Source organism: Oreochromis aureus, linkage group 3, assembly GCF_013358895.1.
Source record: "Oreochromis aureus strain Israel breed Guangdong linkage group 3, ZZ_aureus, whole genome shotgun sequence".
In the NCBI taxonomy this organism is placed as follows: Eukaryota; Metazoa; Chordata; class Actinopteri; order Cichliformes; family Cichlidae; genus Oreochromis; species Oreochromis aureus.
In genome coordinates this window covers 106,761,921-106,788,941 of record NC_052944.1, presented here as the reverse complement: position 1 = coordinate 106,788,941, position 27,021 = coordinate 106,761,921, and the positions used below count along the sequence as shown (strand labels likewise).

The 27,021-nt window shown below is 40.8% G+C and overlaps 2 protein-coding genes across 3 annotated transcripts in view; both read left to right on the top strand.

The window, feature by feature from the left end:
* LOC120438625 overlaps positions 1-27,021 on the top strand; it is a 335,811-nt gene that overhangs the window by 33,939 nt on the left and 274,851 nt on the right. The window lies entirely within an intron of this gene.
* On the top strand, positions 1,980-9,181 carry LOC120438621. Of its 2 annotated transcripts, XM_039609035.1 has the most exons (5): positions 1,980-2,760; positions 2,851-3,852; positions 7,586-7,757; positions 8,086-8,154; positions 8,602-9,181. In XM_039609035.1, the coding sequence occupies exons 1-5, from the start codon at positions 2,758-2,760 to the stop codon at positions 8,838-8,840; spliced, it is 1,485 nt and encodes a 494-aa protein (XP_039464969.1). In that variant the 5' UTR covers positions 1,980-2,757; the 3' UTR covers positions 8,841-9,181. The 2 variants fall into 2 exon arrangements, with proteins under 2 accessions (XP_039464969.1, XP_039464970.1); XM_039609036.1 differs by lacking the exons at positions 7,586-7,757; positions 8,086-8,154; positions 8,602-9,181 and adding exons at positions 6,039-6,134; positions 6,213-7,066.

Below are 27,021 nucleotides of genomic sequence, written 5' to 3'. Positions count from 1 at the left end.
AAACACATAATCAGGTAATGTAACTTTGGTAATTTGAGATAAATTCAGGTTTCTTTTGAATCATTGACACTGTCCTCTCCTCTCTTCTCATTATAGTTTTTGTATGCAGTGCCAGTTCTGCTCTTTTGTCTGTTCAAGCCAAGAAGTACTCTTAAGACATCACCAGCTACGACATAGAAGAGGATTTCATTTGCCCTGTGTTTACAGTGACTGCGTCTGTTCGTTTAGGACACGAGGGGCATTGAAGTCTCACCTCAGCAGATCACACAAGAGGGCTACGAAAAGGCAGGAGATCTCAACATTTTTTTGTGATTTTTGTGAATTTAAGGAAAACTGTTCACAGCATACATTTATTTCACATATTTTAAGGCACTTAAAAAACATCAGACTGTATCCTGTCCTTTCCAAAAATGTGACTATGTTACCAACAATTTATCAACCTTTACGTCACACACAAGCAGAAAGCACAAAAACTCAAAAGATATAAAAAACTGTATTAGACTGATTTCTCATGCAGATGCATGTCCTGGTGAAAGTACCTCCCCTGATGAATCCTTAAATACCTCTCAGGAGCCAGAGACATTACCAAGTGGTTCAGGTGTAGCATCAAGTGATAAACAGGACAATGAGTTTGTAGATTACCAATGTCTTGAACATAAAATAGCTAGACTTTTTCTATGCATGCAAACATTGTTACATGTTTCTAAAAGTGCTTTGCAGAGAATTATTGAGGAAATTAGTGACATTTTAAAAATTTCTTAGGTTCATTCATTTCAAAGAATCAAAGAGGTGCTTGCTGAACAGAACATTGAGGCAGATGATGATGTAATTAAAAATATAAATGATGCACTTTTCAAAACCAACCCATTAATTATCTCAACAGAACCAAAAGGTGCATTATCTACTGATTACAAGAAAAATTTTTATTTCAAGAATAATTTTCATGTAATTGAGCCTAAAGAGTACACCTACAAAGCGAGAACTAGAAATACATTTGTTTATGTCTCAGTAAACCAGGTCTTGGAGAACTTATTGAAAGAGAAAAGTTTCTTTGAAAAGTTAGCATTTGATAAAGAAATTAGTGAAGGTTACAGATCATTTAGAGATGGGCAGTATTTCAAAAACAACAAGCTTTTAGGATTGCAAGATACTTGCATTAGTTTAGCTTTGTATATTGATGACTTTGAAATATGCAACCCTTTAGGAACATCTCGAAAAATTCATAAAATAACTGGCGTTTATTGGGTTGTACTCAACTTATCTGCAAGGTTTCGTTCTACATTGCCCTCAATACAGCTTGCTCTTCTTGGTAAAAGTGTAGACCTTAAACAGTTTGGGTATGATGCTTTTCTTTATCCACTCATTGAGGATTTAAAATGTCTTGAAAGCACAGGGGTGTACGTTGAATCTTTAAATAGTTTTTTGAAAGGAACTGTATTTTGTGTCTGTGCAGATAACCTTGGGGCTCACAGCCTTGCAGGCTTTTTGGAGTCCTTTAATGTCGACAAGTTTTGTCGATTTTGTAGTATTGATAAACATCAGATTGCAACTCTTGATCCTACAGAATTTCCATTAAGAACTGTGGAACAGCATAACATTTTTCTAGAAGAGCTTGAGGCTGGTCAAAGACAAAGTGTGTGTGGTGTCAAAGGTTCCTGTGCCTTAAGTGCCTTGTCCTATTTTCATCCAGTCACTGGATTTCCTCCAGATATATTACATGATTTCTTTGAAGGTGTTGTCCCTGTGGAATTGTGTTTGTGTCTTCAAGATTTAATCAGAAAGGGTTTTATCACATTTGAAGGACTAAACAAACGTATAAAATCATTTCCATATAAATTCTCTGATAAGCTCAGCAAGCCACAACAAATTACAAAAGCTAGTTTTGGAACAGGAAGAGTGAGTGGCAATGGACATGAAAACTGGACACTTTTATGCTTTGCTGCCTTTTATCATTGGGACCCGTATACCAGAACATGAGCCATCATGGGAAATATTGATGGACCTTAAGGAGCTTGTTGAGATTGTTGTCTCGACAACTCTATCAGAAGAAATATTGTCATACTTGGACACCAAAACATTGGATCATCGACGACTACTGACAGAGACTTTTCCTGATTTTAATTTGAAGCCAAAACACCACTATATTGAACATTATAGTCATCTTGTGCGTTGTTTTGGTCCCTTAGTTGATTTGTGGACTATTCGATTTGAATCTAAGCACAACTTTTTCAAGAAAACTGTGCATGATGGCCAATGCTTTAAGAATATACTACTAACACTTTCTTCAAAGCATCAACAAATGATGGCATACTTCTTAGATGGTCACAGTCTTTTTAAACCAAGTCTGCATGTTGATAATATTGACACAGTTGACATCTGTTTCTTGAATGAAACTCTTCAGAAGTGCTTGAAACTGAAATATCCACATGTAAAAGCTGTGTCATTTGCTAAATGTGTTTATCTGTATGGGACCCAGTATGTTAAAGGCATGATCATTTCATCAGGACAACTGAGTGGACTGCCTGAGTTCTACAAGATACTGAACATTTTGGTAGACTCTGGGAAAGTGTCATTTGTTGCTACAAAGCTCTCCTCTTGGTTTATGGAACATTACAGATCATATCGGCTTGACAGCAGCTACAAAGATCTGGAAATACTTGACCCAGAAGATTTGAATGATTACCACCCTTTAGCTGAATACTGCGTAGCTGGACAACTGATGGTGACACCTGTTACGTGCCTCCTGCATTGAAAGTGATGGTATGTATTATTCTTAAATAGTTTTCAGTTGATTACTTTGAATTTGTTAATTATTTAGAATTGTGCCCTTTTTTTGGTTTGTCTTCACAGGCCCTGTTACTGCGAGTCCACGTCAGTCCAAAACTTATCAGAAAAATCCAACTGTCCACTGTTCCAGAATCTGTGAAGCAGCTTCAAGATGAACTACAAGCAAAGCTTGGACTTGAAGGTGACTTTGCAATACAATATGAAGACCCAGATTTTGGGAACGCACTTTGCAACCTGATGGATATTAATGAGCTACCCGCTGGACGGGCAGTGTTGCACCTCATTTGGGAGGAAAATGCATCAGCCTCGCCACCACAGACTCCATCTGATCATAGCGCCATCTCATCTATTGATACAGCCAGTGTGAGTTCAGCATCTTCTTTCAGCCCATCCTCATCCACCCAGACCTACATGCGTAGCACTTCACAGTGGCCAAATCCATTTCCTATCCCAATCTTTTCCTATGATGTAGAGTTAAAACTTCGCAAGGGCAATGAGGTATATGAGAAAGCAGGGGCAAATTTAAGTGTAACAAGAAACATCAAGATGGAAATTCTAGACAAGCTGGCACAAGAAATGTTTGCAATCAAAGCCTACCCTGACAAGAATGAAATAACATCTGTTGCCCAGGAGCTAGTTTCCAAACATCCCTGCCTCAAAGAGCCCGGCAATGGCACAGGATATGATGGTTGGGCAACAAGCATTAAGTTCAAGCTTGGCAACTACCGTTCCAAGCTAAGTGAAGCTGGATGTAGTGAAGTTGCAGTCAATCGAAAAAGAAGAGGGGAAGAAGATGACAGTGGCACAAATAGATTTTCCTTAAAGAAACCAAAGCGAGGTGAAGTCAACTTTATCCCTGATGCCCCAGAAAACTTCAATGATGAGTCTCTTGAAAATGAAAGATGCATTTTGGAAGATGAAATGAAGAAGAGGGATAAGAACATGGCACTCATCACCCAAAAGATGGACATCACATTCTCTCTCAGGAGGAAAGAAGTTGTGGAGATGCAGCCCTTGGTCAAGGAAATGCAGCTCAGATGGCCAGCTCTCTTCTTGAAAGAACAGGTAAGATAATCTCTTAAATATTTAAAGGAAAACTTTCATTTTTTTCAGTGTGGACTTATTTCTAGAATGGAAAACATTCATTTACTCACCCAGACAAATTTCAAGGCATTTGGGGTTGTTAGAAAGAAATTTTAATCCCAATGTTACGAGTCAGTCATTTTGCAGGAGAGAGCTGAGCCACGGTTATGGGGAAAGGATTCACTGAGACAACTAAGAAATGCCTGAATTAAGCCAAAAACCACTCTGGAGATGATTAGAGGATCACCAGGGGGTCCTTTGTCCCTCCTTGGGGGGATACTCCCACTGGGTTTAAATCTGGGACTCTCGGCCATTTGACCTTAGAACTGAAGAAGCTTCTCGGATGAGAGGTGAAACGTCTTCAAGCAACTTAAAGAAGTCCAGACGCTTTTCTTTGCAAACTCCTTTGACCACTCTGCAGGGTTTTTAATTTAAGGAAATAACATTAAAATGTGTTTAAAAGCTCCAAAAAGTTGATTTTACATGATATAGGACCTTTAAAATTTCTTCTGAACAACTCCAAATGCCTCGAAACTTGTCTGGGTGAGTAAATGAACGCGAGCTCCATTTCTTGTGCCTTGACAAGCATCTGTTTGTATCACTGCAATGTCTTGTAGAAAAGGTTGAAGGCTACCGTTGAGCTAACAATGCTAATGGTAAAATATAAAAAATAGTTGGCTCTAAAAGTATGAAGCTAATTTTGGTATTACCAACAACTCTATTGAAGTGAAATCTATTTACTTGTCAACTTACTGTGTATAATAATGGATTGCATTTATTTCGCTCTTTGCTGGGCACCTAAAGCGCTTTACAATTCCACTACTCATTCACTCTCACATTCACACATCGGTGCAGGGAAACCACAGTTATAGCCACAGCTGCCCTGGGGTAGACTGACAGAAGCGACGCTGCCATATCGCACCATTGGCCACTCTGGCCATCACCAGTAGGCGGTAGGGTAAAGGGTCTTGCCCAAGGACACAACGACCAGGACAGAGAGAGCTGGGGGACAGAACCAGCATCCTTCCGGTTACAGATGAGCTTCCCAACCCCCTGAACCACGGTCGCTGCAATGACTCATCTTCGCTGGGCATCTAGAATCTTTTGGTGCTGACCCTTAGCAGGCAACAGCCATGAAACTCACAGAACAGGATTGAGAAAGTCACTTGCGTGTTATGAAAGTATCCAAATTTGACCACAGGATGTTATTCTTATTTCTTTCCTACATAACTATAAAATTAATGAAATTTTTGCAATGAATTTAAAATACAATTTTTTGATTTATTTCTTTTCTGCAATGCATCCTGTAACAATTGAAACCATTATTTTGTCTAATCAACATTTGATTAGGTATTCTATAGACTTAATGTAAAATCTGCCGATCAGATTTTTCTTGTTCCTTTTTTTTTTCCTAAAATGTGTCAGTTATAATTTGTACTACCACTAAAAGAGAAAAAAAAATCCAATCAAGACCTGACCAATAGATCAACCGAGACTAACTAAATGTTTCGAAATTAAGCTGTTTTAACCAAATTTGAAAACAGTCATTTTTATATAATGTACCTTTAAAAGTTTTCTTCTATATTTTTTTGTTGCTTTGTAAATTTGTGCGGAATTCTCACGCATTACCGCCAAGGATCTCATGGGGACCTTCATGACTGCCCCTCGACACTTACTCACTTCGCTGATTAAGCTGTATCGAAAGTTAGAAAAGCTGCTTTCCATAATGACATGGATTCCCTGTTGCAGAAGTTTGATGAACAGGTAATATATAAAAATGTATTTGGGTCTGGTTTATGAGGAACCTGAAGTTCCCACTGTAATGAAAGATACTTTATTAAATATTTACTAAATTGACGTAAAATTGTTAGTTTTCAGAAAGTGTGTCCTGAATGGGATTATAAGCTAACAAGCAGCGCTGTGTGTTTGGCAGATGGCAGGTCATGACAGACAGTTCAACTCTCATCCCACTCATGGCACTTTTTGTTATAAATGTTGTAATAAGTGTGCTACATTTGTTGCACATCAAAATTACTTAAAAAAAACCTGACAAAACCATGAGCAAGTATCTGGAATAACTAATTTCAACATCTTATTTCTTAAGGCTGTATTTTTAGCAACAACACTTAATGTGTTTTAAAAAGTCTTATTTGATTTCCTTGTTTTAGGTCTCAAACATAGTCCAGCATCGACGACCCATCAGTTTGGAAGGGTTACCGATATTTGTTCGCGACGACGAGACCAAACTCTTCTTAACATGTCTGGTGAGCATGCAAATCTACTCAATCTTCAGTTTTGGTTTTCAGAGACTTATATGTACTGTTGTTTTTTATTTTGCATAGGATACAGATCCAGTTGAGAGGGTAACCCGAGGTGTTACGGTGGGCATCCTCACTGTTCTGGAGGACTATGTGGGACCCAACTCGCAGTCCACAGTGGTCAACACTGCCATTGTTCTGGAAGAGGACATTATTCTTGATGATCTGCCAGACCTTCCTACTGCCTTTGCCTACCTGTTTGGCCTACTTTATGGGCTCAACATGGAGTTTCCCAAAGAACTCAAGTACACATTTGAAGCTGTGCAACACATTTTTATGGAGTTGACATCTACCTGTTCCCAGAGGATAAGAAGCTTCAAAACCAAGCTCTTAACCAAAGTCTAACCTATTTGACAACATGTTCAACTCAAATGCAACTTGTGTAAAACAGAATGCAGCAATTTGTTTTGATTTACAGTTTTTGGGTTTTGTGGTAAGTTGCTCTGAAAAAAGTTAATTTCTGGCTTTAAGAAAATGTTAAGGTGCAGAAAGTTTTGAATCAATCTCTTCTGTTCTAACTTTACTTAATGTAGCTTGCATGACAGATTGCAGATTTCATGTATAACAAGTTTTTTATAAAATGTTGAAAGGGTTTATTCTAACTTTATTCTAACTTTAAGCAATTTTTATAATCTGGTTTTAGGTACATTTGTACTAGTTTTATAACAAATGTGGCACGATACTGAACTTCAGAGGAAATTAGAGTGTTGATACATTACTATTAAAAGACAAGTGGTGGAAAAATTTGTTTGAAAGTTATTTGCTATATGGAAACCAGATATTCACATACCAGATGTTCACATCCTGCCATCTGATGTTTTGAATCTGTTTGTTAGTGACTATCTATCAAGATAGGTTTGATATTCTGTCTGACAATACCACACCTTTAAAATTAAATGAGTAACATTTGTTACAAAAATTTGAGTTTTTGTGTTTTTGGCTGAATGTTGTCAGTATGTTAAAAATGGCTCATCTCAAAAGTCAACATTGTCAGTGGTGCAGTTGTGTTTGAACACAAAGTTATTTGAAAATCAACTGTGTAAACATTCATTGGTACAACAGGGACCACCTCATGAAAACTATAAAAGATACTTTTTCTAAACTTTAGGAAATTAATTGGCAAAACAAAAAAAAATATGTTGTGTAAACCTTAGGGAATACGTTGCCAAAACTAAAACTAATACCTTGTGTAAACTTTTGGAAATACATTGCAAAAACAATAAAATATGAGTTAAGAAAAAGCACATTTATCAATTTTGTAAACACAAAAACATTAGCTGAAGCAACTTTTCTCCTAAACTTAAAATTATAAGTTATCCATCAGAACCTAAAAACATAAATGCAGTGGGTTGCCTTGAGTTTTTAAGTTTTTGCAACATTTTTTTTTTTTTTTACAGTGCACAAACTTTGCTCCTCCCTTAAAAACTGCTCTTACGTGTCCTCCCTGTACTTCTCCTCCTCCTCCTCCTCCTCCCTCTCTCGTGGTCCCAGTTGTAGCAGGTCTGGTCTCTGGGCTTCTCCTGGTTCTGGTTCTGGGTGGAGTTCGGTTCCTCTGCAGTAAACTAAAAGGTGAGAAACCTGCACAGAAGTAAAAGTCTTGTTCCTTTATCCCTTAAAGCTGACGAGAGCAGCCGCGCTCCCATCAACTCTTTTAAAACCTGCTGCAGGATGAGTTGGAACAATAATGTTTGTGCATTTGAAAACAGAGGAGTTGTGTTTACACATCACACATTCAGCTGGTCCCAGGTTTCCTTCCACTCATGTGTCTGCAGGAACAACAAGTTCACAGCACTTCCTACTGTCTAACAAACACCATCACGCTGTCAGCACGAACCATCACATGAGTTTGATGTGCACCATTACTCCTCCTGTACTGATGTTTCTCTGTGTGATGTAGGAGGTCGGGGAGCAGACCTGTGGAGCTGTGGAGGTGACGGCTGTCTGACACGGAGCATCTGCCTCTGCTGTGAGTCTCCTTCATGTTTCAGAGTTTTTTTAAACTATTTTTTTATTGTAACAAATTTTTCAAAGTGTATGAAACTCTGAGGGGAATTCAGTCTCTTGGTGTGTCCACACTCACTCAAAGGTCCTCGAACACTAAGAAAAAACCTGGCTTCCACATGAGGAACTACAAAAGACCATAAAACCACAGTTCTAACAGTGTAACCTTGGCCTGCAACACCCACAGGTTTGGGTCAGATCTGACCCACAAACATGTACACCTGAGGGTCAAAGGTCAGAGCTGTAGCTACAAGGCTGGCCTTCAGTGCAAATTTACTTACAGCAAGATGCCCAAGGCTCTGTGTGGTTATAACACGCTAGCTCTATGTCTACAGCAGGATTCAAAGTACTGTATGGAGTAATTTGAGTGCTTCTGACCTTCTGACGCCTCCTCTGTGTCCTCCTCTTTCAGGTCCTCCTACTCTATGCGAGTCTGTGCTGAGGCTCTTCTGCCATCTAGTGGTCTTCTGTCCATACTGCATCTCCACTGGTCCGCTGCTGTCCATCTGCTGCTGCAGGAAGACACCAAACAAACCAGCCATCTCCATGGAGATGACCCAGTGTGATGGAGGAGGTCAGGGACTGGCTGAATATGGTGATGATGTCACTGCTGATGTCACTGCTGATGTCACCACTGAGCATGCCTTCTGAGCTTCAGACTTTGTGTCAGGGTACCAGCATCTGCAGTATTTCTGTATCGTGGTTCCTCTTTTGCTGTATTGGAGAAAAGTTCTAATGTTTACTGTCAGTGTGGATTAGTTAGGTTTGAGTTTATCGCTATGCTTCCTGTACATTCTCCTTGTGTGCTTATGTTGTGTCTGTTTTCCTCTGTGTCTCTCATGTCATGGTAGTTCATCTCGGTCTCATGGTCCAGTTTTCCTTGTTTTTTGCTTTATTTCCCCAGTTTAGTCAGTGAGTCTAGTCTTGGTTTCACATTTTATGTATGTCAACATTCCAGCCTCAATAAATGACTCTCTTTCTGTTCAACCTCACTCTTGCCTCAGTTGTCTACATTTGGCTCCTCCTCCTCTCTCCACATAATCTGTCATTGCAGATCGCGACACTGTGGAGCTCTGGTGTGTTTTCAAAGTGTTTTTATCAGTCAGTAAGTTTACTTCAGCGTACGAGGTGAAAAACTAACTTCATCATCTTTAAATTTGTTACTGAGGTCTGGACGATGAACATAAACCTGTAAACCCTCCCACTAATATTTCAGGATATTCTCTTACCCAACAGCATGGTCACTGCTTAATAAACACAGCTGTGTGTTGAACCAAAATCATACATGTTTCCGTGTAAAAATGTATTGATGCACGCTCAGTGATCCAGGTAAGGAGATCCCTAAAGGTTGACGGTAGATCTGACCTGTGTGACCTCTGAGGCTCCATCACCAGTGTTGCCAACTTAGCGACTTTGTCGCTATATTTAGCGAGTTTTCAGACCCCCTAGCGACTTTTTTTCTATAAAAAGTCGCTAAAAAAAGACGTGAAAGCGCCAGATCGCTTTTACTCTCAACAAGCAGCGGGTGCTGTAACGCAGTCAGTTCTTCTTTTAATCTTTTACTCTTATGCTGTTTTGTGGATCACAAGGTTTAAAACTACTTATAAACACACACAAACACAAAGTAACTCCACCAGAGTGCCTATTTCGGGTCACTTTTGCCGGTCCAAGCCCGGATAAAGTAGCAGGGTTGGAATTGTGACATTAAAAAAACAATAATTGCTAAAAGCAATTTAATTGTAGTTCTAAATAAACTCTAAATGCATTTAGGACGTTTTTTACTCACTTTATGTCTCTTCCACGATGTTATTTCTCTCTCCAACAACATAGGTTACAATTATATTAGCGTGACCAATTATGCAAATTAGGTGATGACGTCATTTAGCGACTTCTAGCGACTTTTAGGACAGCCAATAGCGATTTTCCTTACTGAGGAGTTGGCAACACTGTCCATCACTGAGTGTATTCAGCAGATACAGATACAAACATTTCCCCTGTTCATGTCAGTGTTCATGTCATGCTGTTTCCTGGCCTGGGATTTTATAAAAATATTCTGCAGTACATCAAAAACGAAAGAAAACCATTAATCAACATATGAACATTACCTCTGATGTTACAGCGGTTTTATTAGAGACACGTCAGGCGTTTTGCATTTTGCATAATTTTAAGTTTAAAGTTGTTCAGTATCCGGTTGTTCAGTGATGACGTGACGAATCCTACTTCCGGGCCTAAAGTAGTCTGCGTTTAATATGGCTTTTGTGTTGTTAACATGTTTAATGTTTTGTATTTTCTTCTATTTAATCTCAAAAAGCTCCTAAAACAGTCAGGGATCACTGTTGACCTCCCTCCCAGTTTTTAAAACCTTAGGATGTAACTACAGCCCAGCCCATGCAGCAGTATATGAATGACTAACCTCGTATTGTGGATGGATTATCTCACTTGTTCTCCTGGCTGAAGTTTAGTCCTTTTACAGCATCCTGTCATGCGATTACATTTGTTCCTGACCACCGAGAACACTCACGTTAACTTTTATCGAGTGGAAAAGAAGTTAGCTTGTTTATATTATGCTAACATAGCTGTGTCGCTAGCGGTCACGTAGCACATCATTATATACCAGCTAGCCAAACTTCAGTAACCCTACAAACGTCACTGCTGTTTAGTTTTCTGTCTTCATTTATGTTGGAAGTGATAACAGAGCTGTACGTTTTAATTTGTTTCCAAAACCCAGTCAGGACATGCTATACTGTATTTAGATAGAAGCTAGCGAGCTAACTTCCTGCTAACTTCTAACTCCGTTAAATGCCATAAATTCCGTTTTCATGGATGCCTGGATGTAAACTCAATTGTTACACCTGGTGGAGCAGAACGTTGATCATTTTATTAAAGATGAAAGACTTTAGACAGTTTTTCAACTCTCAGTAATGCCATAATGATCGTTTGATATATGGACCTGCAGCGGAGTTTAGGCCCAGACACGGCTAGTGACGTCAGACTTAACGACCGGATTGAACGGCAGAAATGGGGTTTTCTTATGTATGTAAAACGGGGAAAAAAACCAGCTGCCGACAGCGCTGTAAACAACGGTAGACTTGTGCGTAACAAGCAAGCGAATAATGCAGAAAACAGATTTTTAGACGGGAAACTGTTCTTGAAGTACAGACAGTGTTGGGGAGTAACGGAATACATGTACCGCCGTTACGTATTTAAAATACAAAATATGAGTAACTGTATTCCGTTACAGTTACCATTTAAAAAGGTGGTATTCAGAATACAGTTACTTTGTTGAAATAAATGGATTACACGGCAGTATTTTCCTGTTTCATATTGTCGCGGGTCAGGACTGTTTGGGTTTTGTTTGACAGCTATGTTCTGTTGTTCCAGGCGGCAGCGTTACGGTTGCCATGGTTACAGGGTGACGCATGTTCTCTCTGCGACTGTGTGTTTCCTGGGTGAGAGAGTGCCTTTTTGTTGTTGTGCTAAGCTAATAGGCAGAATGCTACAGGCATAGGCCTAAAGAATGTAGCCTGATGGGCAGTGTAGTCCGTGCTGCAGGGAGAATGGACTACCATACCCGTTATGTGTCTGTGAGCGAGGGAGGGAGAGAAAGGAAGTCCGAGCTGTTACGGAGCAGAAACGGGAGCTGGAAGAATGTAAATATAATAATAACCACTGCAGCCAAGAAGAGTGCCTGACGAGCCCAGTTGTAAGTAAGCTATTAAGACTCAACTGTACACTGTGTTCGTGTTTTCCTCCGAAACAATAAGTTCCGTTGGAGCAGCCTTTCAACGCCTCTCTCTGTCTCTCGCTAGCAAAGTTGAATTAGACAACAAAGTAAAGCTAGTTTTCGGCTACGAGCCCTGACACGGAACCCGACGTATTAGCCGGAATCAGAATCAGAATCAGAATCAGAAAGGGTTTTATTGCCAAATGTTGAGAAGGTTTACAACATTAGGAAATTGTTGCGGTACTTAGTGCAAAAATACTGTTATACAACTCTTAAATAGACATAAAAATAAGAATTAAAAGTGCTAAGAGGATAGATATGTACATGAGTGCAGGTGGTGATCAGTGCCAAACATGGAATGATGCAGTGAACACAGTGTAGGGTCATGTGTTAGTGGTGGGAACAGTCATGTGGTTATTGTTCATGAGTCCAACAGCAGAGGGGAAGAAACTGTTCTTGTGGCGAGAGGTTCTGGTGCGAATGGACCGGAGCCTCCTGCCTGAGGGGAGCAGGTCAAACAGACTGTGTCCAGGGTGAGAAGGGTCACCACTGATCCGAGCTGCACGCCCCAGTGACCTGGAGGTGTACAGGTCCTGCAGAGATGGGAGTTTGCAGCCAATCACCTTCTCAGCAGAGTGCACAACACGCTGCAGTCTCAGTTTGTCCCTGATAGTGGCTCCAGCGTACCACACGGTGATGGAGGAGGTGAGGATGGACTCGATGATTGCGGTGTAGAATTGCATCATCGTCCGTGTTGGCAGGTTGAATTTCTTCAGCTGCCTCAGGAAGTACATCCTCTGCTGGGCTTTCTTTGTGACGGAGGTGATGGTGGGCTCCCACTTCAGGTCCTGGGTGATGGTGGTACCCAGGAAGCGGAATGAGTCCACAGAGGTGATGAGGGTGTCAGTCAGGATGATGGGGGGAGTGGGGCTGTGTGCTTCCTGAAGTCCACAATAATCTCCACTGTCTTCTGGGCATTCAGCACCAGGTTGTTGTGGCTGCACCAGGACACCAGACATTCAACCTCCCTTCTGTAGGCAGACTCATCCCCGTCCGAGATGAGTCCAATAACGGTGGTGTCATCTGCAGACTTGATTAGCTTGACAGACTGGTGGGTGGAGGTGCAGCAGTTGGTGTACAGGGAGAAGAGTAGAGGAGAAAGAACACAGCCCTGAGGGGAGCCGGTGCTGATGGTCCGGGAGTCCGAGACATTCTTTCCCAGCCTCTCATGCTGCTTCCTGTCCGTCAGGAAGTCAGTGATCCACCGGCAGATGGGATCAGGCACATTCATCTGGGAAAGCTTGCCTTGGAGATGGTCTGGAAGGATGGTGTTGAAGGCAGAGCTGAAGTCCACAAACAGGATCCTGGCGTAGGTTCCTGGGGAGTCCAGATGCTGCAGGATGAAGTGTAGAGCCATGTTGATAGCGTCGTCTACAGACCTGTTGGCTCTGTATGCAAACTGCAGGGGGTCCAGGAGGGGGCCGTGAGGGTCTTGAGGTAGGAGAGAACCAGGTGCTCAAATGACTTCATGACCACAGATGTCAGAGCCACAGGTCTGTAGTCATTTAGTCCAGTGATCCTTGGTTTCTTGGGGACAGGGATTATGGTAGAGGACTTGAAGCAGACAGGCACATGACATGCCTGCAGTGAGGAGTTGAAAATGCCAGAAAACACTGGGGCCAGCTCGTTTGCACAGTGTCTGAGGGTGGCAGGAGACACACCGCCTGGGCCAGGAGCTTTTCGAGCATTCAGAGTCTTAAACTGCTTCCTCACATCTGCTTCATGAATATGAAGAGTAGTGGTGGGAGAAGGTGGTGTGAAATCCTCCTTGGTGTGGGGTGTGGAGGAGGTGTTGTAGATGAAGTGTTTGATGGTGGTGATGGCTCTATGGAGGGGGAGAGGTGGGGAATGAGTGTCCAAAGTGTCTCTATTGTTGGGGCCGTTGGAGGTGTGAAGGCTGCTTGATGGCTCGTCAAAACGGCAGTAAAAGTCGTTAAGGGTGTTGGCCAAGAGCAAGTCGTCAGTGGAGTGGGGGGTTTTAGGCTTGTAGTTAGTGATATTCCTAAAACTTTTCCACACAGAGGCCGAGTTATTCTCTGAGATCTGCTGCTGCATCCTCTCAGAGTGCTGATGTTTAGCAATGTCCACTTCTTTGCTAAACCTGTACTTGGCCTCTCTGTAGCAGTCCCTGTCTCCGCTTCTGAACGCCTTTCTCTTTTCCAGCCACAGCTTTTTGAGTTTAGGAGTAAACCAGGGTTTGTCATTGTTATAACTCACCCTGGTGCGTGATGGCACAATGCTGTCCTCACAGAAGTGGATATAGGAGGTGACAGTGTCCGTAAACTCGTCCAAGCTGTTAGAAGCAGCCTTCATTGTGCCCCAGTCTGTGGACTCCAAACACGTGCGAAGCTCCTCCACAGCCTCGTTGCTCCACACTTTTTTAGTCCTCACGACAGGTTTGGAGAGCTTCAGCCTCTGTCTGTACGCGGGGATCAGGTGGACCATGACATGATCAGAAAGTCCTAGTGAAGCGCGGGGCACCGCGCGATAGGCCCCGCTGATCGTGCTGTAGCAGTGATCCAATGTCCTCCTCTCTGGTCGGGCATTTAATATGCTGCTTGTATTTGGGAAGCTCTTGGCTCAGATTGGCTTTGTTAAAGTCCCCAAGAGCAATAATGAGAGAGTCCGGGAATGTCTGCTCCATGTGCAGTATCTGCTCCGCGAGGGCGCACTGAGCTGCCTGCACATCCGCATCTGGCGGGATGTAAACAGTGGCCAAGATGAATGAAGCAAACTCCGGCGGAGAATAAAACGGTTTGCAGTGAATAAAAAGGTATTCCAGAGAGGAAGAGCAGTGCTGAGCAATCACTGTTACATCCGTGCACCAGCCACTATTTATGTAGAAGCAGACACCTCCACCTGTGGTCTTACCAGAGAGAGAGGCCTGCCGGTCCGCTGCAAGCAGCAGATGAAAACCCTCCAACTTGAGTGCGCAGTCCGGGATGTCCTCGCAGAGCCACGACTCAGTAAAACATAAGACACAGGAGGAGGCAAAATCTCTGTTCATGCTTCTCATCAGGGCCAGCTCGTCCATCTTATTCCTGAGTGAGCGTGCGTTGGAAAGGAAGATCCCAGGAAGAGCAGTTCGAGTCCGCGTCTCCTCAGGCGCACGCGAGTGCGCCCGCTCGCTTCCTCTTCTTCGGCGTCTCACTTTCCTGATCAAGGTCTGTAGTAAATCTGCCGCAGATGCGACAAAAATTGAAGTAAATCCACAGGCGTTGTAGTCCTGTAGTTAAGAAGCTCTTCTCTGGTGTAAGAATATCCAGAGGAGTGCCCAGACACACAAGTTATGCACAAAAACAAAACAGAAGTAACGCACTGAAGTACCAGGGCATCCATACGCGGCGCCATCTTGGGTCCCTTTATTTTGGTTCGGAGCTGCGGACCTTCAGTAATAGTAATAAATCACTTTCATGTAGTTGTAAACAGCATGATAATATATTAAGTAATCCAAAGCATTCAGAATACGTTACTCTCATTGAGTAACGTAACAGAATACGTTACAGAATACATTTTAGGGCATGTATTCTGTAATCTGCAGTAATCTGTAATTCTGTAATCTACACTAAGACAGAGAGAGAGAGAGCTGTGCATGAAGTGTGATTTTATCGTGGTGGAAGCAAAACAGTAAAAGTCAGAGGGAATTCATGACGATGTTTATGTGAAGCGTAGTTTGGATCTTCTTTTGCTTCTGGTTATGTTAATATCATTTGGAGAGAGATAAAACTAAGAGCTTTAGAATCAGCGCAAAAACGGCGTGAACACAAAGCGCACACCCACCGACACATCAGAATCAGCGAGCTGTCGGCTTTCAGCCCCGACCGTGTCCGTGCGGTCAGGTGAGAAAGGCGACATCTCACTGATTCTGATCCGCGGGTCCACGCTTTGTGTTTACGTCTTTGTGCAGAATCCGTGTACCTCAAGGGCGTAGATTTGGTATGGACGGAAGGGCCATGTCCCCACCAATAATTTGATCTGTTCGAGTAAAGAAAAACAAAACCGATAAAAAGAAAAAAAAAAAAAGATCTGTCAACGTCTCATTCGCCCAGCAGTGCAGAAAGAGTTAAATTACGTTCTCTACTGGAGTCCTACCTCATGTGACAAGTATGGCCAATGTGATTGGCTGTGCCTTTCAGGGAGCTCTGTTTAGTTTTAGCAGCAGCAAGCCTGCGCTGCGAGGACCTGCAAGGAGGAGAGGAGGATGGCAGCAAAAAGGAAGAACCTGGATATAAGAAAGTATTTTTCAAAGAAACCTGTAAGTCACTTAAAGTCAAGTTCACTCATAAAATGTGTCCGTCATAATAACGTTACAAGCTATGCTAGGCTTTGGCCCACATCAGTCTAAAATTGTATGTAACCATGAATAACGTGTTTTGGAAACTAACTGCACAACAGGCAGCACTATTAGTTATCTCAGTCTCAGAGTAGCTGATTCAAACTGTCAGAGAAAACAGCAGCCTCGAGTAAACCAGGATATTAGTTTACAGAGGCTGTTAAAATTTTACGTCTAACGTTAAAATGTTGGTGACACAATAATTTCATCTTAATAGCACTGACATATTCATAGGGTTAATTTTTGAGACAAAATATCATGAGGTAGTCATGATTTTGCAAATATTCCACCTTGTAGTGCAGTTTGCACAGTTTAAAAATGCACTCACCCTACAAACATTACCGATGAGTCAAGATCTGCACAAATTGACAGAAACACTGAAGCAGCTGCCCATTTTATTCTTATTGTCATGTATGTCCTATTTGTCAGGTGACAGAAGAACCAACACAAAGCTCAGAGAGTAATGGTGACACAAGATCACAGGTGAAATTGGATGATGACTTGGTGGTGCACATGTGAGACTGCATGTATTTTGTAATTTAACATTATATAATTCACATATAAAACTATGAATTGTAAATGTAAATGGTTTAAAAGCAGGTAGAATAGCATATGTAGGCAAGTACATTTCTCTTTTTTTTATCAAGAAGCAAAGACAAAAAGGAAAAAAAAAAAAGAAACAGCAGGGTTCGGTGATTGAATCATCCGTCCCCACCAATGCCAAAACCAAATCTACGCCCTTGGTGTACCTGCTCTCATTTACTGTCTTAGCTGTTTGGTGGTTTGTGTAGTTAGTGTGTTGTGTATTGGTTGTTGTATGTTATGTGTCAATGAGGGCTCTAATGAATGTCACAAATGCAGATTACAGTGTAAACGCTGTCTCCAGCTGGGAAACGGGAGGAATGATACACCTCCTGCTGTCAGACCTGCAAGTTTATCCTTGTGCTGTTCTCCTCTGTCTTATAGTGGACATAAACTATTTTTGCAGTGGTACAAATCATTTGTGTGCCTTCTTATTTAATGAAGAACCCCTGTATTGTTCTGTAAATAGTTATAAAAAATACATTTGCTGCAATTTTAGGTAAATATCTGCATGTAACTTTGTTCGTTGCACAACTTGTGCATAGGTTTTTAAAATTTTACGATATATTTACAATTTATATTTGCATTTTAAGCTATAAAACTGATTCATTTTTACAGTGACAAATTACTTTTTTCTACTATGATTTTATGTTTTTTTCTGAATTTAGATCAGTTGTGTTAATACAGTATGTTAAAATGGAAAAAATAACAGTAAATTCAAACATGTGAGGTTGTGCTGAGAAGAATGAGAGCAAACAAGGCGAGATAAACAGTTTTAAAGGTGAAATGTAGAGGTAAAATCAAAAGTAGTCAAAAACAGCCAGTTATACCCTAAAAATGGTTAAAATTTAAATTCTAAATGTTGTGATGGATAATTATAACCAATATCTACTAAAGTATTTTTTAATGGCCTCATTTTAAATTGCAGACTGAAAAGCTGTATGTTGATTGAGACCAGTCGCTATCTAATCTTATTGCAGGAGTGGATCTGTGTTTCACTGTCCTTTAAATATTTTGTTGTAAATTGTGGGATTGAACAAATTATTTTACTGCTATTTTATTATCAGCATTATCGTTGCATTAAAGCCACATAACAACTATTTGTTGAAGCTGTTGACATTACATTAAAGTCTATATTACAGGTGTTATCATGATCACATAATAATCTTTCATTGCAGGTGCAACTGTAATCATTTTATACACATTGCATTTTTGTGCTTATTAAAGAGTTGTGGCTCAGTCCATTAATTGAAGGTCAAAAGCTTTGGCTAGCGAGAATGTCCAGACAATCTATTGTGTAAGGGACAAAGAGCTGTGGAAGGATTGCATACACGCTTATAAAACACTTATATCATGGTATTCATTATTATCTTTTATTTGTTTATATCTTTTATTAAGCTTTGAGTAGTGGCATTTGGTTAAAACATTTATTCAATATATTACATATATACTTTCAGTTAGCTTATTACATATATGAGAGTGGCTTCTGTCTCTCTGAGAGGTCATGGGCGGTTGGCGAGGTGAGGCAGAGTGCATTTGAGGTTGAGACACACACACACACATAGTAGGTAGATTCATTTCTAGGTAAGAGTTCAGGCATATTTTACAAGCTTGCAACTGCATTTTGTGCCTGCATAAGTGATAGTTTGTTGTAGGACGTGTTCTGATGTTCCAGAGATAAGCGAGAGTCAGAAGATCAACAGGAAGCACCTGGCTAGGAGGCGAAGAAAATGTTCTTTTAACTGTGTCACAGGTCGTTAACAGAACATTTGTGATGTAAGTGTGATGTATCTGCTTTGACGCATGTGGGGGCATCATAAATAATACCCTGATGATATAAAACAACTGCTTGCGTATTTTTGGGCAGAGATCTACAGCTGATGTTTTGCAGTGTACATCTACCCACGCGTGTGTTCATTAAATCATCGTTTTACCTAACCTTCCCGGACCAGTGTTGTTATTTGGATTTCTCCTGTATCCCTCCTCTATATTTGAACCCTTAACAAAACTGAAAACTCTAAGGTACTGGAGTCACACTTTCTTCAACTTCCACTTTTGCTAAACCCCACTGTATAGCTTTCAGGTCTGTTCCATCAGCATCAACGTCTGCTGACGGGCAATTGGATATTTGTTTGCTGTTTCATCCACCACATGTATGTACAAGCAGTTTTGTTTTATATTCCAAAACCTAGTGATACCCAACTTAAATAGTTTATTCTTTTACTTAAAAGAGTGTGAAGTGTGTGAATATACAGGCCATTTACTGTTTACTCAGTGTCTAAAGATGCACAGCAGACTGAGAACTTCATTCTGTACTTAAGTAAAAATACTACTGTTAAAAATACTCCAGTAAAAATTGAAGTACTAATTCAACATTTTACTCAAGTAAAAGTTAAAAAAGTACTGGCGGTGAAATGTAAGAAAGTAAAAAGAGCTGATTGAAGAACATTTCTAACACATAATAAATATTCCAAACTTGAATCAGACAAGTTGAACCATGTGCTACATCGTAATAATAAAATAATATTATTCACTTTATTTCAGTCTAACTTTGAATTCTAATAAATATTCCCAGCTTGAATCAGACAAGTTGAACATGAGCAGAGAAAAAGAAGGAAAATCCAAATATTCCTGTGTTCAGTTTTCTCCATTGTACAGACTGACTGTGCCTCTAAACAGGAACATGAGCAGGAAGAGGCTGAAGTGGATTCAGCAGGTGGAGGATGCCCAACATCAGCTGGAAAGATTTACTGTGACGTTTGTTTGCTGTTTTCGCCTCGTGCACGAGAACATCACCAAATAAACTCGAGACAGTTTTTAATATTTTATTGTTCAAGAGCAAAAAGACTGATGGACTGAGTTTAAGGTAAACTCACAAATGTCACACATGAAATATTCAGTGTTTATTTGCTGGTTTGTTGGTAGCAGCTCCTTAAAGTCTGTCACACATCTGTTTGACCGTCTCCAGTTAATCTGAGACACCGGCAGCTGATCTCTAGAGTAAACAAACCATGTGGCGTGTAGCTGCTGCACTGTGGTCCCATTCCTCAATGACAGTAACAGCAGAACAAGAAGTCTCTAGACCCACATATTTGAAAAGAAAGTTAACCAAACAGATGAACACACTCAGTAAAGGACAAAGAAAAAAGTGTTAAAAAAAAAGGAAATTACAGTAAAGAAAGTAAGTAAGTAAGAAAGTAAGTAAGAAAAAATTAGAGTAAAGGGTAAAAGCAGGAGCAACTGAAACAGGCTGCATGCTAGCTGACGCATGAGCACTAGAACTGTTAAACTTACTTTATTGTTGTGATTCTTGTTACATGAATTCTTTGATAAATACAATTTCTCTTTTCACTTTTATGCGGATGACATTCAAATCTATTTTGAACTAGCTGAGGATGTCACGTCGTCATTGCAACACTTCTTTGATTGTATGAATGAAGTTAAAAACTGGCTACTGAGCAATTCTCTTGTTTTAAATGATAAGATTGATACTTTGATACTCCCTTCTCTCGGGCTGAATTAACTGGTATTTTTGGGTCCTTTGCTGACTCCCTTTCTGACACTGTGAGGGACCTGGGTGTTTGCTTGGACAGTTCCTTCAAGTTGGACAAACATGTGTCCTCCGTAGTTAAATCAAGTTTCAATCAACTACGTCTAATCTCTAAGGCCAAGCCCTACATACCACGTAAGGACCTGGAGAAACTTATCCATGCCTTTGTTACATCGAGGTTAGATTATTGTAATTCCCTTTATACTGGTCTCCATTCTGCCCTTGTTCACAAACTGCAGCTCGTTCAAAATGCGGCTGTGCGTCTCTTAACTAGAACTGGCAGGTTTGAGTCTATTACTCCAGTTCTTTCCGACCTGCACTGGCTCCCTATTAAATTTCGTATTGATTTTAAAATTTTATTGCTCACTTTTAAAATCATAAATAACACCGCGCCAAGCTATCTTAATGATCTCCTCAGCTTTTATATCCCTGGGAGAGCGCTTAGATCAGCAGGCCAAATGCTCCTGGTGCGACCGAGATCTCGGCTCAAGACCAGAGGTGACCGCGCATTCGCCGCTGTCGCACCCTACCTCTGGAATAACCTCCCCCTAGCTATTCGGGCGTCTGATTCAATTCAATCTTTTAAATCTCGATTAAAAACTTACTTGTTTAGCCTTGCTTTCCCCACCTCCTAGAGCCCACATTTTTAGTGTACTGGAACTTATCTTTACCACTTTGTTAATGTTTATAATGTTTTAACCTTCAGCCTTTCGGGTCGTGCCTATTATGCCTGGTGTATTATTGGTTAGTTATGTCACCCGCCTATTAGTATATTTTATTTGTGTTTTGTATTTTGTGCTTTATATTTGTATTTATTATTGCTCTTAACTCATTCTGTGAAGCACTTTGGCATACCTGTGGTTTTTTAAATGTGCTATATAAATAAAATTATATTGTATTGTATGAAATACTGCATCTAAAAGAACAACACAGCGATCACAGACATGTTTATGTCAACAAACAAACATGAACCCAGAAAAGCCTTTAAAACAACCTGCTGTGGTTTGGAGTAGAGATTCCTGAATTTACCAGGTGCACCTAAAGGCAGCACGTACATTTCGTTGTTGCTGATCAAAAATAAGCTGTTCAAAAACAAGAAAAAAAAGAATCAACCTTTAATATATTTTCATGTGTGTTTCAAGCACTATGACATATCACACACACACATCTGGATGCTGAGTGTGTCACTGATAAAGCTGTGACACAGCAGCTCACTCAGTCCAGTCCAGGTAACAGACTCACCTGTTAGCAGCAGTGATGGGAATAACGGCGTTACAAGTAACGGCGTTACTAACGGCTCCAGGTAGAAACAGGAGTGATACACCTGCTGCTGTCAGACCTGCAGGTATCAGGCTGTGATGTTCTCCTTTATAGTGGACAGAAATATTTGGAGTGGCACAAATAATTTGTGTGGCATCTTACTGAATGCAGAACAGCTGATTGTTCTGTAAATAGTTTGAAATGGTTATTTTAAAAAAGGGTAAAAGGTAAATGGATGCAAATAACTTTGTTGTTTGCAAAACTTGTGCATAGGATTTTAAAATTGACAATTAATATTTGCATTTGAAGATATGAAATATGATTCATTAAACATGTTTGTGGTTGTTACAGTAAAAAATTACTTTTTCTACTCTGATTTTATGTTTTTTGTCTGATTTTAGATCAATTCTGGTTATACAGTATGACAAAATGAGAACATAACTGTAAATTCAGGCACGTGAGGTTGTGCTGAAAAGAATGATACCAAACAAGGCAAAGTAAATAATTTTTAAAGGTAAAATGTGGAGGGAAAATCAAGAGTAGTAAAAAAATGGCCAATTATACACTGGACCCCAGGGGGTTAAATGTTCTTTGTTTTTTTAAAGTAACGCAATAGTTACTTTTCCAAGTAATTAATTACTTTTAGAATATTGTAACTGAGTTACTAAGTCAGTTCTTTTTTGAAGAAGTAACTAGTAACTATAGTTGAATTATTATTTCAAAGTAACTTGCCCAACACTGGTTAGCAGCAGCTCTGCCCTCACAGAGCTCAGCTGCTTATTTTAGTTAGCAGGAAAAATTCCACAGCTTCCTCCAGCTGTGGAAACCAGATGTGGAAGCAGACTCCCTGAGGTCTGCAGTCCAACACCAGTGTGAGCAGAGAGGACTCAGCTGCTGGGCGGAGCTTGTCTTCCTGTTCTGTTCAAATCCAGCATTAAACTCTTCTTATGTTCAGCTCTTCAGTCTGATCATGTCTAACAAACATCACTGTTCACCTCCTCCTCCATCTGTGACTCATTCATGTCCACTTTACTCCTTAGTAAGTCTCCACAGCTCCAAACCAGCTCTGCACTCAGAGTTAGTCCACGTTTATGTAAGTTAGTTCATCACGGGTCCTTCCTGCTCTAATCTGTTTCTGTTTGTCTGATCTTCTCTGAAGCTCTGATGCTTCCTGACGGTCAGCAGCTTTGACCTTTGACTCAAATGAAGCATTTTCACTCCATCAGAACAGCAGAAATACGTTCGGGGTCATCATCATTATAAACTTCTAATGTTAGACAAACAGCTGCAGAACATCTGGCTGAGGTTAGTTAGCTGTTAGCAGAGGAAGGCTAATGCAAGGCTGCACCTTCATCTTCCTCAGGGCTGAATACACAAGAGATACTGTATATACACACAGGCTGCTCTTCATCACCAGCTCCTCCTCCTCCTCAGACTGTTTCTTCAGCAGTCAGACGTTCCCGTTCTTGGTTCCTGTTCCTGAGGACACAGAGGAGAGTCAGACACTCACATGGGTCGGTGGGTTTGATGCTGGAGTCTATCCCAGCTGTGCCAGCTGATCAAAATCCTACAAGCAGACTGATCGGTTCTCTGATCTGTGATCGATCAGCTGGAACTGGGATGAGGATCAGAGCCAAGAATAAAACCAGGTTCATACATTCATACCTGCACGGGCAGGTGAGTTCCTGTGATCATGTGACTATGTGAGTTTATATCATGTCTGTGTGACTCCACATGTTTAAACTGCTACAAAATTAAAGGTGTGTCACTGATGTACTGGCTGATATTTCAACATGTATGATGGATGATTAATGAAATAACTGCACATCACAAATGTCACAGAAACCTGTTTGTCTGATGTATCTGAGAGAAAAACAGACATCAGGAGTATGTTAGATTTGTAAATCGTTTATTAATTGTATAAGTTTGAAAAATCATGGTTCTTACTTTTGTGTTCTGAAAAGTCATTTTACAGTTTCTATTCATGTAATAATTGCTGGTTAAAAGTTACTCCTGTACTTTCAATAAAGACTTTGTGGTAGGACTTGACTTAAGCGGCCAAAGAAGTGCAGGAGACTGATGCTGTCCAGTGTAGCAAGTGATTTGTTCACCATTTTGTGACCCAAACAATATTTACAAAAATAAATAAGAAACTCAACTCCAAATTAACTCAGTTCAAATAAACATAACTGAACTTAAATCAACAGAAATTAAGGTCAAACTGCACACAGCTTCACTGACCTGAACCTTTCTTCTCAAACACCTCTGAGTTCTTCTGCTTAAATAATTCACTTAACCAAACAATTTCTCTTCTGCACTATTCCATTCAGTAGGTAAGATGAGCATTCTCATACTCAAACCTCTACTGCTACTCTTTACTAATAACATAAACTCTATGTTGTAATCAATACATATTACAACAACAAATCTATTTCTCCATAAACACTCTAAAATCAACTTTATTAAAGAATTCTTCCCCTTCTGCACCAGGTTGGTAGTCAGAGGCTGTGGTCCTGGTGTTCCAATACATCAGCATAACTCAGGCTCGCTCTGGAACCAGTCCCCTGGAGAGGGGCTGCACTCGGTTCCACTCTGGAGTTGTCCTCCAATAAGAGGCGATGGGCAGGAGTGGATATAATCGTACCCACCCAGTTAACTGCCTGTTTGTTGGGGTTTACCCAGGCAAATGAGAGTATTGCTTCACTGTGCCTTTAGGTTGGGAAATGGGCCATGACTGTCATTTGTGCCTATGTCCCAAATGACAGGTCAGAGTACCCACACTTGGGGTCTAGTGGGGTGCTGGAAAGTGTCTCATCGAGGGACTCCATTTTTCTGCTGCTGGGGCACCTCAACACCCACATGGGCATTGACAGTGTGACCTGGAGGTGTGTGATTGAGACAAAAGACCTAACAGATGTGAATGCGAGTGAAGTTCTGTTATTGGACTTGCTCACCACAGCTTGTCCTTATTCAAGCATAAGTGTGTTCATAAGTAGACACCATCATCAGGCTTAAGAAGGAAACTTATTGGAGTTGGTTAGCTTGTGAGAATTCAGATGCAGCTGACAGAAACTGGCAGGAATAGTGGTTCTGGCAAACAATGAGATTTAACACTTCCAAGTCCAAAACCATGGCTCTCAGCTGGAAAAGGATTGAGTGCCCACTCTGAGTCACAGAATATTTATTGTCCCAGGTGGAGCAATTCAAATATGTCAGAATCTTTATCACGAGTGAGAGGAAGGTGGAGGGCAAGCTTGTTAGCTAGATTGGGGTGAAGTCTGGAGTGAAACAGACACGTGCTGAAGAGCAAGCTGACCATAAACTTGAAGCTGTGGATTTACTGGTTAATCGTTATTCCGACCCTCCTCTGGGTGGTGACCAAAAGAATGAGGTCACGGATACAAGTGGCAGAAATTTGTTTTCTTTGAAGGGTCTTTGGGTTCTCCTTTAGAATTAGGATGAGGAGCTCAGTCATTTGAGAGGGACTCTATTCAATTCAATTCAATTCAATTTTATTTATATAGCGCCAAATCGCAACAAAAGTCGCCTCAAGGTGCTTTATATTGTACAGTAGATAGCACAATAATAAATACAGAGAAAACCCCAACAATCATATCATATGACCCCCTATGAGCAAGCACTTTGGTGACAGTTGGAAGGAAAAACTCCCTTTTAACTGGAAGAAACCTCCAGCAGAACCAGGCTCAGGGTGGGGCGGCCATCTGCTGCGACCGGTTGGGGTGAAAGAAGGAAAACAGGATGAAAGACATGCTGTGGAAGAGAGACAGAAATTAATAACAGATATGATTTGATGCAGAGAGGTCTATTAACACATAGTGAGTGGCTGGAAAGTAAAAACTCAATGCATCATGGGAATCCCCAGCAGCCTACGTCTATTGCAGCATAACTAAGGGAGGATTCAGGGTCACCTGGTCCAGCCCTAACTATATGCTTTAGCAAAAAGGAAAGTTTTATGCCTAATCTTGAAAGTAGAGATAGTGTCTGTCTCCCGAATCCAAACTGGAAGCTTGTTCCACAGAAGAGGGGCCTGAAAACTGAAGGCTCTGCCTCCCATTCTACTTTTAAATACTCTAGGAACAGCAAGTAGGCCTGCAGAGCGAGAGCGAAGTGCTCTAATAGGGTGATATGGTACCACAAGGTCATTAAGATAAGATGGGGCCTGATTATTTAAGACCTTGTATGTGAGGAGCAGGATTTTGAATTCAATTCTGGATTTAACAGGAAGCCAATGAAGGGAAGCCAAAACAGGAGAAATATGTTCTCTCTTCCTAGTCCCTGTCAGTACTCTTGCTGCAGCATTTTGGATTAGCTGAAGACTTTTCAGCGAGTTTTTAGGACATGCTGATAATAATGAATTACAGTAGTCAAGCCTGGAAGTAATAAATGCATGAACTAGTTTTTCAGCATCACTCTGAGACAGGATATTTCTAATTTTAGAGATGTTGCGCAAATGGAAGAAAGCAGTCTTACATATTTGTCTAATATGTGCGTTGAAGGACATGTCCTGGTCAAAAATGACTCCAAGGTTCCTCACAGCATTATTGGAGGCCAAGGTAATGCCATCCAGAGTAAGAATCCGGTTAGATACCATATTTCTAATATTTTCAGGGCCGAGTACAATAACCTCAGTTTGATTAAGAAGCAGAAAGTTAGCGGCCATCCAGGTCTTTATGTCTTTAAGACACTCCTGCAGTTTAACTTATTGGTGTGTGTTACCTGGCTTCATGGATAGATAGAGCTGCGTGTCATCTGCATAGCAGTGAAAATTTATGCTATTTCTTCTAATGATGCTGCCTAGGGGAAGCATGTATAATGTAAATAGAATTGGTCCTAGCACCGAACCCTGTGGAACACCATAATTGACCTTAGTGTGTGAAGAGGACTCTCCATTTACTTGAACAAATTGGAGTCTATTAGATAGATATGATACAAACCACTGCAGTACAGTACCTGTAATACCTACAGCATGTTCTAATCGCTCTAATAGGATATTATGATCAACAGTATCAAACGCAGCACTAAGGTCTAGCAGGACAAGCACAGAGATGAGTCCACTGTCAGAGGCCATAAGAAGATCATTTGTAACCTTCACTAAAGCTGTTTCTGTGCTGTGATGAGCTCTGAAACCTGACCGAAACTCTTCAAATAAGCCATTCCTCTGCAGATGATCTGTTAGCTGTTTGACAACTACTCATTCAAAACACCAATGAACACCAATATCTTCAATGTCGAAAGGAACCAGTTGATGTGTTTGGACATCTGACGAGGATGCCTCCTGGGTGAGGTGTCTGAGCATATCCCA

Coding starts and splice junctions, on each gene's coding strand:
- LOC120438621 (XM_039609035.1), top strand. Junction 3,853..7,585: donor CTCTCTTCTTGAAAGAACAG/GTAAGATAATCT, acceptor TTTTTTTTACAG/TGCACAAACTTTGCTCCTCC. Junction 8,155..8,601: donor ACGGAGCATCTGCCTCTGCT/GTGAGTCTCCTT, acceptor CTCCTCTTTCAG/GTCCTCCTACTCTATGCGAG.